Below are 17,201 nucleotides of genomic sequence, written 5' to 3' on the forward strand. Positions count from 1 at the left end.
CAAGCCATCCCTTGTTAATAAGGTTGGGTCAGCACCAGATTTGAGTAGCCTAGCCACGTTGAATTCCGAGTAAGATGCCGCATAATGGATTGGCGCCGCCCCCTCATGGTCTTTGTTCGTCGATGTTGGTGCATGCAAAGAGGGCCGTGTTCAACAAGAAATCGATCCAATGCTCTCGTCCACGCTCTTGGTAAGAATCATTGAGGTAGCCAGAACTGGCAAGATGGAGAGCAGATTGACCTCTGCCGTTCCTCGCTGTGGGTGAAGCACCCAACTCGACAAGACCTTGGATGTACTCCAACTTTTCATCAAGATCATCGCTTCCGAACTCCGTCGAGAGTGCTAAATGAACGAGCGGGCTTTCTTCGGGGTCTGCAATCGTGGGATCAATCCCACATGAGACTAGAAACCGAATCCAATCCAGATCGCAAAGCCGTTTCACAGCTGCATGAAGCAAGGTGCTCCCATCGTAGCACCGCACTCTCGGGTCTGCTCCCAGGCCGATGAGCTGCTTCATCAAAGCAATACCTCTGTCAAACGAGCCCATGGCTTTCCACATTATTGTTTCGCCCGAATTGTCCCGTGCGTTGATGTCCATTCCTTCTCTGACGAAAGCTTCCAAGATTGTTACACTCAGTGTCGACGATGAATTGGTATGCCATCCGTCCTTGACACCATAAGTTAGAAGAGGTACCATCCCATCATGATTCTTCTTGCGTAGGTCGCCACCTGCCCGGAGCAAGCTAAGTAGGTATGGAAGGTCGTCTTCATCATAGCTCTGCAAATTCATCATGGCCATGTGGAGTACAGTATTCCCTCTGTTCGTAGCCTTATTGACATTGGCCCCGTGGTCGATTAGTCTCGTAAAGAGCTTGATATCGGGTCTGCCGTGCCAGGAGCCATCCCGGCTCATCATCGTTAGCAATGGGGTGAATCCATTCTCGTCAACTGCGTCGATATCTGCCCCGTAGCGGACAAGGATATCAACGAGACCCGGAGATCCTGGGCATGCGCAATGTAGGGGTGTTTCGCCCCTTACATTCCTGGCATTAGGATCCGCACCAGCGCTCAAAAGCATATCTGCAAGTGCTTCTTGGTTATTGTCGCCCCAGGACCATGCCAAATCGTCATCTCCCTTGACCGCGTAATGCAACGGAGTCTGACTGTCTTCGCTGGCTCTCGTGTTGACTTGGCCTCCATGATTCAGGAGGAGTGCGAGACACTTGCGTGCCTCTTCAACCCTTTCCTCGTTATAGAGAGTTCTTTTGCCGAAAGGGAACCCAGCGAACGCATGCATAGATGTCGGACCATCTGGAACATCTATTGTTAATTTGACGACTTCATCAGACTCATCCGGGCCATCATTCGTATAGTCGTTAGTACAATCGTCCGGACAATCGAGGGGATCCCTGCATCGTATATTCGGGTTTGCGCCATGTGCCAGGAGAACTTCCACGAGCTTGCAATCAAGATTCTCCACGGCCTTGAATAACCTTGTTGTACCGCGAAACACGCTATCGACATCAACGTTTCCCATGCTAAGAATTGTCTGCACTGCCTCACTTCCTGATGCCCAGTGGAAGCATCTATTTGCCTCGCTTTTAGGCACAAAGCGGAAGAATGTGTCGATAAGGCTGCGGTTGCCATTTTCACAGGCGTATCGCAATGCTGTTCGATCATAGTTGTAACGACTAGGTTCCGTCCTTGAAAATAACGGATCGACCCCGGCCTCGAGGAGTATCTTGCTAACCTCGACTTGCCCTGTGCTAGCAGCATAGTGCAGAGGCGTCAGACCACCATCGTCATCGGTTTCTGGGTTCGCGCCTTGTTCTAGCAGATGGCTAACAATGTCCACGTATCCGTTCTCTGCGGCATACGACAATGGTGTTCGGCCGTTGCTATCAGGTTGATCAAGCTCGACCCCCTCTATTTCAGACAGATGTTGGAGGTATTGCACTATTCCTACAATAGCGACCAAATGCATTATGCCGAATGCCCTGCCGAGACGAATCCGCCCATGATAGCGACTTATCCTCCTGGACTTCAGCATCAATATTGCGAAGGCTGGTTTTCCAGGTAGAAGGTAAGCATCGAGTGCAGCAAAGACGTGGCCCTCACTACCTGCCTCTTTGATATGATGAAATAGATTGTGAACCGCATATTTCATCAAGGGTTGGCTCAGGGCCATCTCTTCCATAATGGCATTCCGCTGGTTGATCTTGGTTTGCCTAATTTCATAGTCTTTGCCCATTCCCCCGTCGTAGTTGAATGACTTATGCGATTCGAGTTCATCGGAATCATTTTTAAAGTCACACTCTGGATCAGGTAAGTCCCTCTTCCTCTGAGGATCACCATGGGTGAAGTCAAGAAGCGGGCAGGCGTCAAGGTACTGCAAGGATAGTTCCACCAGCATAGCATGCGCTGATGTAGCGTCAAGCACAGGGAAAGAAGACGAAGATGGGCTCCGAGTTTCGTCGTGGAGAAATTCAGTAAAAGAGTGATGTATGATGCTGACGGACTCGTCCTCGAGTATCTCCAGTAGCCGCCCGCAACTTGCCTTCACGAGCGCTTTCCCCTCCTTCAGGTCATCAGTGCCCTTCATGCGCGCAACAAGAGAGCCGAGCTCGATGAGTCTCAGAGGCCGGGTTGAATGCGTTACACACATCAATATGCGTGCCTGTTCTTCTCGAGTCACTCCGCTGCGCTTGGCGTGTTCCAATAGCATGGCATCGTAGACTTCTCTGAGATTTCTCGGAAGCCGCTCCAAACTGTCTGGCAACGTCTGCTCACTGACTCGTCCTTTCTGCAGACCGTCTGTGAGGTTATCGGTCATTAACCTGGCATGCAAGAACAGCCCCTGAGCGCGTTCGCAGATGGTCTGCTGGACCAGATCCTCCTTCTCCGTACTCAAAGTGTGTTCCAGAGTCGCCATCGACACGCTGACATATTTTGCCACGTCAGGGTATATGAGAGAAGGCTCCAACTTCAGTTGCGGCACCGCCAATCCACGCAAAGTATCCTCGATCTTGGGAATGGGCCGGCACGTCAGCAACACCCTGGCCATAGATGTTTGATGATTTCCAATGTTGCATAGACGATTGATCACGTCAAAATCCTCATCATCCATTTCATCTAGCGCATCCACAACACAGTAGACTTTATGTGTGCGGCATATTGCCTCCACAAGAGCCTCCCATAGAGCACCATGCTCACTGCCGTCCACTCCACTCGACTTGCTGATCACTTCCATCCTTTCTAGTAAGATGTCGCTGTGGGGGAGTAATTGTGAGGCAAAGTCGCGAACCAGGTATTTGGCACTGTGGTTCTTCTCGACGATTTGGCGGAAGAAGAAAAAGAGTGTTGGCGTGTCCGGTTCTGATTGCTGTAGCTGGCGGATGGTGCTGGCAGCGAAGACGGGCTTGCCGCTACCAGCAACGCCCTTGATAGCCAAAGAGCCTGATCCGGCGGGCCCAGACCAGGCCTGGAAAGCCGGCGCCTCACGCACCCAAGACCCAGTCCCAGGTACGTGAGCATGCACATGCTTCATAAACTCATTGCCTGGCGAGAGGTATTCTGTAGGCTGAAGCCAGCTCTGGATGGTAGATCTTCGCTCTGTTATAGATGGCTTTGAGGAGAGGGGTTGTGAAGGGACTGCATCGCGAGCCACGATTTCGAAGCCATCCAGGCCAGGAGGATTATCGATGCTTCCACCCTGTGATTCCATTCTGGCCAAAAGGTAATGATTAAAATTTATACGGGAAACGCTTCATGGCAAGATTACAAAATGCAATCTGGGTATATATGACAGATGGGCATGGCTTGTGGATATATGTCCCAGCCAGTGGAGTGGTGATGACTGCTCACCGGCGTGCTGTCAGCCCATGTCAGCTCAGCTTTAGGCTCCAGCTACAGGGGCTTTGGCGGCATAGTCAATCAGGTAAGGCGTTAGCTTTCCAGCTACCGCTGCCCCCAAATGTCTTCGCCCACCTTAGCATGTCTTCCCTATCGTTATCCGCTTTGTTTTGGGCCTTGCTCACTCCTTTCTGGCACCATCACCAGTTTGATCTGGCCAAGTCAGGAAGCGTTGATCAGCCCAATTGATTGATGCTGGGTGCCTCGTGGGCGAATCGTGAATGAAAGGAAAGAACCATCGGATTGTGTGACTCGTACCTTGTGGTTTATAGAAGTCGCCATGTACGCTAGGGCAATACGGAGCTGCTTCCGTGCCTGTGATTGTTGTTAGCCATTGTTGTTGAAGAGAGTCGAATGTCTTTAGTTTGCAACAATCAACCCATTCTAAATAGCCTCGTTACAATCCCAAGCACTCGATCAGCGACGAGTATTGTCTCTACTCCAGCTTTTTGGATCCTCTTCCTCTTTTTTGGAATTCCTTCAAAAGTTCGCTTGCAGAACTTACGACATTTATTTTTCCAGCCGACCTGGTCAATTGATTTGATTCCCAGCGCTTCCCAACGGCCTTGACTTGATCGCAACCAAACACCATCGTCTTGCAGTTCTGCTTCTTGAGCAGATCTATCTTGCTGTAATTCCAAGAGCACGACAGCATCAACGGGAATCTCTCTGATCTTCCCGAGAAGGCTGGCCCTTGTCAACACCAAATTGCATCGCCTGTCTTCTGGCCGTCTACGACAACCACAGCCAACAGACTGACAAGGTATAGTGAGCTTGTCTTCTTCTTCATCCTCCCCAAATACACTGCAGCATTTTAGCAGCACTCTGTGAATTTTAGATGCCTATTTCTTTGAAAAGCATTGGCTGACAACAAACTTGCAGGCTCAGCTTCAAGATACTCTTGGCTCCTCTGTACCCAAACGAACCAGCGCCTGTACAAATCAATCCCACTTTCGTTGATGCAGAGTTACGACCTGCGTGGACCAAGCGAGGGCATCATGGCTTCTCTGGCTGAAACGAGTAGGGCCATCCGTGGCAGAGCTCGCAACCTGTCGATCAAGACTGCCGCCTCTAGCGGTGTCTCCGTTCACTCGAGTGAAACAGAAGACACTTTTTCGACGGGAAGCTTCGTCCATGTCTCCAAACCGTCTTCCGGTGCGGCAGAGCCTGGCTCGAAGAAAATCGAGGCATTGCTGAGTACTGACTGGCGAACCAACCGTCGCCCAAGAGCCGACACATACGACCCTCCCAAGACCGCAGCTTTGTCAAAGCCGAAAATCTCCCCCAAGCCTGCACTGCGTGTGGATACATCTCGTGTCACCTGTAACAAGATCAGAGATTCGCCTATCGACCCCGTCTTCATCCACTCAGCCCCTGCAACGAAGAAGGAGTTTGCACTTGCAGATGAGGCAGAGAATCAAAACACCAATACGACTCATGAGTTGCAGGCCAGCTCCGGCAGCTCGTTTGACGTCCACGCTGATCTGTCTGATTTGATCCTTCAGAATGCCAGAATCAGAGACTCTCTTAGTTTCTCTAGACATTCTGACAACACCGGCTTCTCCCCGATGGTCTACGTCACACCAGCCGAGTGGTCAGAAAGTAGTTCACAGACAGCCGAGTTCCCTCTGGCTAAAATGAAGAAGGTGGATGAAGGACAAAAGTTAATCACGCAATCTTAGGAAAGCTTGGTGAAATATCTGGATGTTCTATCCCATCGAGAAGCTCCGACGAAAGCCTCAAAGCCCGATGCGGAGCAGGCTGTCCTGCAAGACCCTGCAATCTGCAGCATGACAGTTGGCGTCAAGGAAAAGGTCAATTCCCCACCGCGCGACACACCACCGGTGGAAGAAAGTCGCTACAATGCTTTAATTGCAAAGCTCAACAGACGCGGCACATCCGATCCTGTCGAAGATGTTGCTCGCCAGTGGGTGCCTGGTGATGCTTCTGTCCCTAGAGCAAGGTCAACACTCAACCCCAAGGCCTCTGAGTTCACTCTGACAGAGGTCCCGAAGCAACATCCCGCAACATTCAGTGAACCCAGCGCACCAAAGACGGGCAGGCCTTCGGTATTGAACTTCTTCGAGTCGGCGAAGGAGTCCCCCCAGGCTCCCGACCTTAATCCCAAAGCCATCGATGATCTGCGTGCTTGGGGTCGCGTCTTCCTGGACCTGCTAGACGCAATTTCCCAAGACGACGGCCAGAAGGAGAAGCTGATGAGCAGTCTAGGAGATAGAATATTTCCTCCAGGGCTCCTGCCGCCGCCAGTCTTGCAACCCAACTCGGCCAATCTGCAGCAGCCTCCATCCGAATGGCCGATCCCTCAAAGCACGCAACTGCCCCCGGGAATCCAACCAATTGCTGGATATGAGGATCATATGCCTTCCATTCCCACCGGACTTTACAACGACATCAATGCGTATCTACTTGCGGCTCAAGATATCCTCCCTCCTGCACAGGCTCCCGATAATGCAGAAGGACATGCTGCATGCTTGCCCGCTCCCATTGGATTGCAGGCCCCCATGGGAGCGCAAACAAACCTGCAGCCCAATGCTCCGTTTGCCCCCCAGCCTGGCATGGCTCACTTCCCAATCAGCCAGACGCCCACGCAAGCTGCGAACAGACACGCACCCATCCTGCCACAGCAGCCAGGCTTGGCTGGTGCCCAAAGCAACGGTGTACCGCGTGCGAGCGCCTATCCTCACGGTTTCGGACCTACACCCGTCTCCAAGCCTAAAGGACCCCCTCGACCGGACGACCCGCGGTGGTGCAAGCAGCAAATGATGTACGAAGCGTATCTCGAGTGGCAGCGAAGCACCGACACCAACTACCACAAGAAGTGCAAGGACCGCCAGGCCAAGAGAGCCGAGCGACAGCGGGCTAGCAAAGACCGACAGAATATCGAGGTAGTGAGGCATTCCAGCGAGAGAGCCGTCGAGGCTTCGGCCTAGCGCCGCCGTTCATTTTGAAACCAGCGAGCAAAACAGGCGGGGAAAGCATCAAAGATCAGTAAGTATATGAGTAGCACGGTGCCTTGCCCGTTGGACTCAAGATTGGGAACTTCTCCCCGGTATTGATTAGGCTGCGGGAATCAGGGTATGACGATGGTGTTGACAAGGCCACACATTTCACAACAGCCTTACCAATCTTGCATTTTCTGGTGGCTGGTGATGATATCTTCAGTCACAGTGGCGTACACGAACAGTTCTGTTATTGCGATTTTCATTAGTGATCCCTTATGGTTTAGGACAGGTTGGGCCTTTTCAGCGTTGGACTCTGGTGGATTGAAATGGTATCTGGTCAGAGTCTGTCGTTTCTTTGGTCAATTCTGAATCCGCAAGTCTATAGCATAGCCCACAATCAAAGAAGTTGCTGATAATGCAAAGAGTTGTCATATATATTTGTGGTATTTCGTTCTTGAAGCGACTTGTATCTGGCAAATATGGATTGGCAGAAGGTAGAAACCCAAACTCTTCACCTCTCCATTTGCATTTGTTTGATTTGCCTATTTGGCACTGGAGACACAGACAGTATATCTATACAGAGGCACTGTATGTAACACTGTGGCTGGGTAGTGGCTTGTGTTGATGCCAGCAACAACATTCATCAAGCATCCAGCCCCACCATCAAATGTTCTTCGGTCTGGTATGAGCTAAACACATGCACCAATGAGAACTGAGCGACCTTGAGAAGGGACTCCCGCGTCTAGAACATACTTGACCTGCCTCTTTCTGCGAGCGACTTCGAGTCCCAGGGTTGACCATTCCATTTGTTTATTTCTCTACTGGTAGGGAGGCGCGACTCAGATGGGAATCTGCTGCTACGCGGTGCTTCAGACTGCACCTTGAAGTCCCAGACAGAGGACGAGGCTTGAGACCGCCTTTCCACACACCGAGAGCCTCCATCTCAGCTCTTGGCTTCGTATCTTACTTGCATGCCAGTTTTTGGTTGAACCACCATACAATCCTTGAGACGGGGGGACTACATCATATACCAGGCCCATTAGCCACCCGTCAACATGTCGACTCCAATGCGCCATGGTCCCTCACAACAGGGCCGCACGCCCTCGCAAATGCCGGGTGCTGCACCAACCCCTCCCGTTTCTACTCCTTTCTCGGCCTCACAGGCCCAGACTGCCTTTTCTCCCCCATCAGGTTCGCGTACGTCGCCGCAGCACGTTAAGAAGTCGCCTGCGACATCGTTCACGTTGAAGCAGCAGCCGCCTAATGATGGAGCTTCGGCGATGAACTTTGACAGTCCCTCGGCCACTGCTGCTCTCGGCGCCCTAGGCATGAATAACCATCTTGACCTCCACCTCGAGAACCTCAGCATGGGAACCATGACTCTCGGCAAGTCCGAGGAGGAAGCCCACAAGAGGAAGATGGACTTCATAATAGAGACGGTTAAGGTATGTTGTGGCCAACTTGTTCTCGCATTCTCATGGTGCCCGGGACTAACTATGTGCAGCGTGCCGCCAGGCCCATGGTGAGCAACGAAGGTCTCGAGCGCCTTGCTAGGGAGAGTGGGCTCGAGTGCCTTTGGGAGGATAACCCGGCTGGTGGCCCTCATTCCAAAACTCTGGTCATGGCAGGTTCTGGGCTGGCGCTCGAGATCATCATCACTAACCACGTTGTGGAAAATGTCTCTCTCACATACCCCGAATGTTCCGAGAACGCTCAGAAACATGTTGGCAAGGCGGCCGATATATTGCTGGAAGACCTGAAACTGGCCGAGGGGCAAAGCCCACTGACCAAGACTCTGTTGGCTTTCCAGCCCAACCTGGAGCGACTCGCAGCCTTGGACAAGCTCAGTGTCCTCCCGACACTAAACTGCTACGATGCCGTTGCTGGCTTGTACGAAAGTTTCATGAAATTGCATGAATGGGACATGCGGAAACTTCGAGATGATCCGACCATCCCCGAGGAGAATTTATCGGACAGTCGACTTCAGATGTACGCGCTCTGCCTCCGTCACGGAGTGCCAATGATGCATGCCCGGGGCAAGATCGGATTGACACTTGACTACTGGAAGACGAGAAGAAGATTGGCAAGTGTAGATATCCACAAGAAGGCGCTGGGCATCTTCACCTGGGGGATGCTCATCGAGTGCGCGCCCAGGAATGACATGATGCACATCCCGGGCATCCGCGTCTCCGAAAACTGGATTTCGGATGAGGTTGAGAAGACGCAGAATCTGACGAGTGATGACATGTTGTTGCAACAAACATCAGGCTATGTGCTAGACTGGCAGGAGCCGGAGATGATATTTCTACCGCCGGGATATGAGCCCAAACCCGAAGGAGGCATGAACGTACCACCAGGTCCCAAAATCCCGGATGTTATCTTCACAGCGACATTCGACCCGCCTGTGGTCGTGACAACGGCAGCTGCAGCTCACATCTATAGCATAGCTGGCATTCCCCTGCCTGAGTCAAGCGTCACTTTTGATGCCATTGTCTTCCCCGTCGCTCCCGACAGTGGGTACGACCCCAGTGAGCCACGCATCATCCGACGGGCCCAAGCAGTCACTACCATTGCGAATCCCAATAGCCCAAGTCAGCTCAATCTTACGGGGCACAAGAACACGCTTTTCATATACAAGCCGGTCTACGGTCAGGTATTGAGCAAAGTGCCTATGCAACATCCCCGGCAGCTCATGGCCATGTTGCCAGTCCTTCGGCAGTTTGCGTTCCTGTCTACTCTTCTGGCCAAAAGCTTCAAGGCCAAACTAAACTTTGCCGAGATTGCTCCGGATAACGCGAACTGGAAGCCAACGCCTATCGTACAGGATGATATCACAGGCTTGATGCCTAAGCTGCCCCTACCACCCATCAGGTCAGATGTGAAGGCAAGCCTGTCGGTGGATATTACACTGACGGCACATCCTATCCCTCAACTCTTGGTTGTGTTCCCCTTCAAATCTCGAACGGCCAATATCACCCTCGAGATTGGATTAGGGGGCCGAGTCCACATTGTGTCGCACAACGATGTGTTCCGGGAGACGGCACATGATGGATCTCAGGAAGTAAGGCCAGATAAGGCTTGGGCCGAGAGGAAGCTTGAGATTTGCGAGGACATTGGGGTCTGGGTTGAGCTGATCAGGATGATGCTCGAGAAGGGGTAGAAGGAACTAGAGAGTATAGATCGACATGGCTGTTTTCTTCCTGGGGCCGGCATACCTGCATACGCAATATCGAGGGAGAGAAGAAACAGCATATGATACCCCAGGTTTTCCCCGTAGGCGTCAAAAACGAGTACATGGTTTCTACGTTATGAGGGCCGTTTAAGTCAGGCATCGACAGTAATGCATACCAGACGTCGTAAAATCAGAAAACAAAGGAATTAATTGCGTCTTCTACGTAAATTTATCCCGGATCTTTGCTTTCCTTCAAGGCCATGATGGACAGACCTAGAGGCTAGAGCCCATTCCATTAGCGGAGCCCATGGCGGGCGAAAACGCCCAGCGGGTCCTGCCGACAAGCCGAGCGTCTTCTAAGCGCCGGCGAGTTTGAGAGAGCAAAGACTGCCAACCAATGGCTGCCATTGGCCCCCAACTTGTTCCAGTCTTCAGTCCGCCCAGCATCCCAAATGAGCCCAGTGGCGCCAGTTGCTCAATTTAGCCATCCTGGGCAGCCTGGCACCCTCGCACCCTCGCACCAAAGACCGTTCCTGATTGACCGGTTGGCTGGGGAAAAGATGGCGTTGCGTTCAGGCGAATCGATGCGGCGCTGCACTTCCCTGCAGCAGGCCGAACTGGCTACTGCACTGCAGTGGCGTGGCCAGGAGAGAGAAGCAACCTTCCCGCCCGCCCATGCAGGCGGACAGGCAATCGGCTCGCCCATACCTTTGGAGCAGGCCCTCCTCCCCTTCTCTAGCGAGCCGACAGGTTGGTCTTCGTCCTTTTCGCTCTTTAGTTTGCTTCCTACCTAGAATCCGCCCTTTTTGCGACTGCAGAACAAGTGTTGCGCATTACGCGAAGAATCGCTCACTTTCTTGGAGACATTCTGTTGGCTGAGATCGCCCAGCTGTGTAAGTGCGGGGTCCTTTTCCTGGAGTACAACGGCACAGCATCCAAGATCGGTCGAATGCGGACCATGCATCTGCTTACGCCTGCCCTCTGGTGGATGATGGCTAATCTGGTGTTGCAGCTATTCGTATAGCGATATCAGTGCCTCTCGTCTAGGCTTCGATTTGTTCATTGGCAAGTTTGCGCCAAACTTGAGTGGCAATGTCGGGTCAATACTACCCTCGTATGTTACCGCTCGATCGCCCAAGATAACCTCGAAATCGCGATACTAACATTCAGTAGCTCCTCCGGGCACGGCTGTCTCGGGTGCAGGTATGGAAACCATAGCTTACCAACCGATCGCTCGGCTTCTCGGCTAACAATGAACTCATAGGCCAGCAGAAGAGCTACCCTCTTCCACCGACCTCGCCGCCGGCGAACCAGACCAAATTCTACCCTCCGCCGCCCGGCACCCCGAGCTTTGCGCCACCGAGCGCGCAGCAGTATCCGTCGCCGCCGCCGCAGCAATCCTACCAGTCACCTCCACAACAGTCATACCCGCCGCCTCCCCAGCAGGGCGGAACCCCACAGCCGCCGTCGCAATCGACCACGCCCCTCTCCTACCCGCCGCCGCCCCAGGCACAAGCACAGCCCAACTATGCTCAGCAACAGCAACACATGAACCTGCCTCTGCGGGATGACAATGGCATGACGCCACCGCCCGGCAAGCTGCCGGGATACGACGGATCTTCCGAGGGTGGCTACCCGCAAGAGAAGACGCATTCGACACATGCCAGCAGCGTAGACCTCTCGCGCCGTGCCTCGGCCATGAGCTCGCAGGCTCCCCAGCAGCAACACGCCGTGAACATGCACGCAGGCGCGCCCCCGCCGGGCCAGTTCCAGGGCGCACAGAGCACGACGGGCGACGACGTGGGACAGTTCAATGGCGGGTCCTACCGCATCAGCCACCGCGACTCCAACAGCATCATCACGCTGCAGCTGGCCATGGGTTGCCCCCTGGATGCGAAGCCCGGTGTGCTCATCGCCATGTCACCGACGGTCACGCTCAAGGGCGAGTACAAGTTCAACCTGAAGCGCATGATCGCGGGCGGCGACATCGGCCACTCGACTTTCATTGGCCCCGGCGAGGTGCTGTTCGCGCCCGGGATGCTGGGCGACATGACGACGATCCGCCTGCACGGCGACGAGTCGTGGAGCGTCGGCAAGGACGCCTACGTCGCCAGCACGCAGGGCGTGGTGAAGGACTACAAGCGTCAGGGGCTGGGCAAGGCCATGTTCTCCGGCGAAGGGCTGTGGGTCTACAAGATGACGGGCGTTGGGTTGTTGTGGATCACGTCCTTCGGCGCCATCATCCGCAAGGACCTCCAGGACGGCGAGAAGTACATCGTTGACAACGGCCATCTCGTCGCCTGGAACACCAAGTACATCATGGAGCGCGTCGCGTCCGGCGGCATTATGGCCGGCTTCGCCAGCGGCGAGGGCTTGGTGTGCAAGTTTACAGGGCCAGGGACGGTCTTCCTTCAGACAAGGAACCCGGTAAGTTCGAGAATAAACCCATCACCCTTGCAATGCTTTGTGTTGCATGTATACTGACGTTATTGTGTTACAGCGAGCATTCAGCGCTTATATGACGGGCAATGCCGCGCCACCTTGAAAGATGAGGAAGGCCTGCCGCGTATGAGGCTGACAGCGATCAGAGCGTTCTGGCATCAGTCACCTCAAACTGGTTCCTGGTCCTATTCATATAAGACCGTGGAAGTGCATTTCTTAGCTACGTGGCGTATGCTGGCCACGCTGCTCTTTTAACCCCCTGTCTAGGCTTAGCCGGCGCGCTTTACGGTTTCTGGTGGTGTTGTTAACAGTTCTCCTTTGAAAAATTGAAATTAAATACCTTAGCATCGAATTCATTAGATACCACCTTTATCCTTATGTTCATGGCGTTGCGGCTCAAAGTTTGCTCGTTCATTGGGTTGTGAACTACTAGAATGATGAACTATACTACAACTTGCACCGCCAAGCAGACTCATGCTTCTTTCAATTTGGGTATCTTCCTCTCTCCCTCTCTCTCGTCTGTCTGCCTAGTCCAGCTATAACTTGTTCGATTTGCTATAGCTCTTAGGGCTAGTAAATTAATAACCCGGATTTTTACTAACCCTAGTAGCCCTGCAGCACGCTCTGGTAGTCCAACGCCTCCCACGCCCAAATGGTCTGTCCGCCCACGAGCATCAGCTCCTCGAGCCCGCCCGCGAGGCCCTCGCGGACCATGATCTCGCCGCCCTTCCTGCCGTTCATCGCTCCGCCGCTGAGGAGCCGCGCGTAGACCGTGCTCTCGTCGCCGGCGGCCACGCACTTGTAGACGGTCGCGCCGACCATGGCCATGTCCTTGCGCCAGATGTACTCGACCGCTTTGCCGTCGCTGGAGCCGACCGCCGTGCTGAAGCGCCAGTCGCTGCAGTGCATCCAGGCCATGTCGCGGTGCAGCTTGATGCCGCTGCCGCCGTCGGCGCCTTCTTTGGTGGTGGTGGTCTTGGGGTCCCCCAGCCCGATGACGCAGTGGCGCCACGGGAACATCTGCATGCGGCCCCACGCCAGGACCGGCCCGTCCTTGTCCGAATTCTTCTTCTTCTTCTGCTGCTGCTGCTCCTGCGGCTCCTGCGACGGTGTCCGCCGCAACAGCAGCTGCGGCTTGCCCGGCATCGCGAGGACGTCGCTTTGCATGTAGAACTCGGCGGGCGTGTCCTGGCGCTTGCCGCGGTGCAGCATGGTCGAGAGGCGCGAGGTGGTGTAGTACATGTTGTACTTGCGGAGGCGGTCGTCGGGGCCGGCGCCGCCGGCGAGGAAGGGGGACTGGGGGTCGGTGGTGTAGGTGCTCTCGAGGGAGTCGCGGGCACCCCCGAGGAGGGGCTGAGAGGACGGCCGGCCTCGGCTTTGGCGACGGCGGCGGAGAGGGCGGCGCTTTGGGCTTCGGTGTATGGGGGTGGGGGTGCGTCGTCGGCTGCGGCCGCTGTGGCCGTCGCCATGGGGGTCTTTTGGTCTTGGAGGGTGGTTGCCATGGCCATTCGGGTCAGTCGATGGTGGTAGGTGGGCGTTGCGGATGTCAAGTTTGTATGGGGTTGCAGTATATCAAGCCCAATGTCGTTGTCCGCTTTATCTTGAAATTTTAGACAAAGTGGAAGGTGGATGGCGAAGTGGTTTGGTTTCAATTGCTTGCTTCATGCCAGGCAGAAACGAATACAGCTTCTTATATAAGTAGTACCGTACATGCCAGATTCAGCCCCGTGAACATTCAATACATCTTGCATATTCGCTTACATGTGTTACAGCCTGACTAACCAACGAACTGACTGCATGTCTTCTTGTTCATCCATTCTAGTAGTGGCTATGCAGTTGTCTAGGCATGTCCCATGACAACATACTGGCGAGCAGACGAACCCAATTCTGCGATCACTATTATTAAAGCTCGCAATCGACCCTCACAAAACATGAAGATTGACAAGTGTTGTTGCCCGACTTGGAGGTTAGCGGGGCCCTCTCGGCGACAATATCCGGGTCGCTGGTGGGAACCAGGCGGATCCAGATCCAGGTCGCCAAACTTGTCGTCCGTTGTCTTCCTTCCCGTCCGTAGCCGTTGTTGTAGTCTGGCGTTGCATTAGCACCTATCTCTTTGAGTGCGCAGAGAGCGGAGAAGTTCTGATACATATGATTGCCTGCGGATGTAACAACAGAAGCTGAAGTCCTCGACGGCGTGAACTCCCAAAATCCGAAGACACCTCTGATATCCTAATTGGACCAAGCGCCGGTCCCATTATTTAAGCGGTATTTCGCACTTAAGGGGGTACTAGGTACTACGGCGGGTTGGAGGACTAACATACACCAAAAAGTGTAGTAAGCAACGCGTTTTGGTTCTTGTGCTCCATCTGAACATGGGAATACTACTAGCACTCCACGCAGCCACGATTTGCAGATCCGAGAAAGAATGCGGCGTGTGCGGGGCTGTGCCGTAGATAGGTAGCTTGACTGCGCCGTTTATCCCAAAGGAGGAAATCGATGTAGCAAAGTAACAGGTTGGCGCGGAGAGCAATGAATTCAATGTGTTGTAAGGATGTCGACAGTTACGATATTATGACTCGGCGCCGGACCCTATCGTATGTGGTTGCCATTATGGTACACCGGCGGCGCTCTTCATCCACGCTCCTCCAAAGTATCGGGAACCAAAATCCAAGGGAGTCATCGTCACTCCAAAAAGGCCCTTGCGTCCTCAGTCATAGCAACCGCCATCTGACAAGTCGCAAATCAGCAGCCTGTGTCGATGGCGGTCGAGGTTGAGGTCGACTGTAATCCCATGTGAACGCTGCCTTGTTGTTTCCGTACGGCCATGGGCAAGCCCAATGTCCTCGTCCCATCACATATGCTAGACAGATAGCACAACTGATCGGCTGAGTAACTGGAAGGAAAGTAAATGAAAGAAGGGACGGCAAAAAGCTCAGCCTGCGTTGCGAGAGCCCCCGTCAGGGTTCGAACTGTAGCCTACGAAAACCCCCGGGTAGGGTTTTACTGACCCCTATGTTTTACGCGCGCGCAGCAACCAAGTTCGCCAATAGGCTCTGCTGGCGCGGTCCTGAGCTGCTGCAGTTATTAGTAACTAGATGTGCCAGTGCATCTGGATGTGTCCGGTCCAGGTCTTTGCCTGGTAGGTAATGTATTCAATGCATGGCGTAGCTACTATGCACCATGAGACCCTAGCAGATGCCAACACTAGAATCGTCGCATGCCTCCTAGTACTGTAGTTTTGCACGCATTCGTCGATAATCATCTTGCTTCACTGGTTCATACTTGGGCGGGTTTCCGGGGCCCGCGCATTGCGGGATGCATTCGATGACTGCATCCGGGTTTGGGCTAACAAAGTATGGGATCGAGTATCTCGCCCGCGTCATCTGCGGCATGGTTCCTGCTCGAGAGCTATCCATCGGGGGCACCGTGACACGATGGAGTGTTGACTTCAAGTAATCTGCAGGATATTCATGCATTAGTGTGGTCACTCAGGGGTAGTAAACGCAGTCACCACATGTTTTGTTCAGCCTTACCATTACTCCAACGCATCAGCAAATCGCCAACATTCATCACCAGGGCATTCTTGACCGGGGTGGCGTCCATGAAGGTCCCTGGGTTGTTTGGGTGCTCAACTTGCAGCCCCCCGCATTCGTCCTGGAACAGGAGAGTGATGGTACCCCAGTCTGAGTGCGCCGGCATTCGCGCGACTGCCTTACTGGACAACTTCTCGGTCTCGACAGGCGGGTAATGCAGAAGACGCAGTTGGTTACCATGACCATTGTGATACGGCACAAAGAATTGGTCGTCGTCTAACCCTATCCCCAGGGCCAGTGCGCTCAGCAAGTCCTTGCTGGCTTCGAAACACTTCCAGTAGAAGGCAGTCATGAAGTCGCGAAAACCGGGCAGCACCTCATCGGGTAACCACACGTTAGGTTGTGATTGGAGCTCTTCGCTACCGATCTCATAGCTCTCCTGCTAATAGCGTGAGCATCAAGTTCATATTCGAATTAAGAAAAGGGGAGCTACTCACCTTACAGTCGGTCACCTTTCGCAATTCGGCATCGGCAGCACCAGCATCGTCTCCTTCTTTGTGTATATACTGCGAAACCTTCTCCAGTCCGGGCCACGAGTACCCTCGGTGGACGTAAGGACCGGGCGGGTGAGGCGCGAGCATCTTCTTCTCTTGTGGCAAATCAAAGAGTCTCTTAGACCAGTCAAACGACTGCTGCAAGAGGCTATCGGGAACTCCGTGGTTCACGATATAAACGAAGCCAACTCGGCGACATGCTTCGGTCAGTTCCTTGGCGATCTGCCTCCTCTCGGCGATCGACCCATTGATCCAGTTCTGGAAATCAACGATGGGTATCGCAGGAGAATTGGCAGCGTCGGCCATGATAATTGCGCTAGCGAACCTCTTCAAGCTTCGACAGATTGTTCAGTATGTATCAGCGGAATTTAGATAGTCATTGATGTGAACAGATGATGAAGAAAGTAGGCAAGGTTTAGGCGTGTTACAAATCCCATTTAGCAGGCGCGACTAATACTTAACCTAAGTTGAGGATGCAAGTGCAACCCGATCGATCAGGCACCCAGGCACCCAGGCACCCAGGCACCCCGCACAAGTTCCGATACCAGCTTCCTCAATCCGGAGCTCCCACCCGGGTATGCCTTATCAATCTGCAAGTATCTGATCAGCATCGCCCAGGACGGGC

At 53.6% G+C, this 17,201-nt stretch overlaps 7 protein-coding genes across 7 annotated transcripts; 4 read left to right on the forward strand and 3 right to left on the reverse strand.

Annotated features, from left to right (window-relative positions):
- Nucleotides 1-103: 103 nt before the first annotated feature.
- PG986_011088 (uncharacterized protein) lies at nt 104-3,724 on the reverse strand (the record flags this gene model as incomplete). The annotated part of the gene is made up of 1 exon (XM_066847310.1): nt 104-3,724. One exon carries the CDS (start codon nt 3,722-3,724, stop codon nt 104-106), a length of 3,621 nt encoding a protein of 1,206 aa, XP_066696801.1.
- Nucleotides 3,725-4,910: 1,186 nt separating this feature from the next.
- On the forward strand, nt 4,911-5,594 carry PG986_011089 (uncharacterized protein; the record flags this gene model as incomplete). Its single annotated transcript, XM_066847311.1, has 1 exon — nt 4,911-5,594. The coding sequence occupies one exon, from the start codon at nt 4,911-4,913 to the stop codon at nt 5,592-5,594; it is 684 nt and encodes a 227-aa protein (XP_066696802.1).
- Nucleotides 5,595-5,702: 108 nt separating this feature from the next.
- On the forward strand, nt 5,703-6,863 carry PG986_011090 (uncharacterized protein; the record flags this gene model as incomplete). The annotated part of the gene is made up of 1 exon (XM_066847312.1): nt 5,703-6,863. The coding sequence occupies one exon, from the start codon at nt 5,703-5,705 to the stop codon at nt 6,861-6,863; it is 1,161 nt and encodes a 386-aa protein (XP_066696803.1).
- Nucleotides 6,864-7,918: 1,055 nt separating this feature from the next.
- PG986_011091 (mediator subunit med1) lies at nt 7,919-10,035 on the forward strand (the record flags this gene model as incomplete). Its single annotated transcript, XM_066847313.1, has 2 exons — nt 7,919-8,320; nt 8,380-10,035. Coding segments are annotated over 2 exons (2,058 nt in total), but the record flags the coding sequence as incomplete, so codon positions are not given.
- A 1,104-nt stretch (nt 10,036-11,139) lies between these two features.
- On the forward strand, nt 11,140-12,592 carry PG986_011092 (uncharacterized protein; the record flags this gene model as incomplete). The annotated part of the gene is made up of 3 exons (XM_066847314.1): nt 11,140-11,161; nt 11,312-12,474; nt 12,548-12,592. 3 exons carry the CDS (start codon nt 11,140-11,142, stop codon nt 12,590-12,592), a joined length of 1,230 nt encoding a protein of 409 aa, XP_066696805.1.
- Nucleotides 12,593-13,092: 500 nt separating this feature from the next.
- Nucleotides 13,093-13,991, reverse strand: PG986_011093 (uncharacterized protein; the record flags this gene model as incomplete). The annotated part of the gene is made up of 2 exons (XM_066847315.1): nt 13,093-13,785; nt 13,830-13,991. 2 exons carry the CDS (start codon nt 13,989-13,991, stop codon nt 13,093-13,095), a joined length of 855 nt encoding a protein of 284 aa, XP_066696806.1.
- Nucleotides 13,992-15,713: 1,722 nt separating this feature from the next.
- On the reverse strand, nt 15,714-16,882 carry PG986_011094 (uncharacterized protein; the record flags this gene model as incomplete). The annotated part of the gene is made up of 3 exons (XM_066847316.1): nt 15,714-15,946; nt 16,023-16,464; nt 16,520-16,882. 3 exons carry the CDS (start codon nt 16,880-16,882, stop codon nt 15,714-15,716), a joined length of 1,038 nt encoding a protein of 345 aa, XP_066696807.1.
- Nucleotides 16,883-17,201: the final 319 nt, after the last annotated feature.

The sequence above is a fragment of the Apiospora aurea genome, assembly GCF_038362705.1.
Source record: "Apiospora aurea strain CBS 24483 chromosome Unknown utg000007l_segment0_segment0, whole genome shotgun sequence".
Lineage (NCBI taxonomy): Eukaryota > Fungi > Ascomycota > Sordariomycetes > Amphisphaeriales > Apiosporaceae > Apiospora > Apiospora aurea.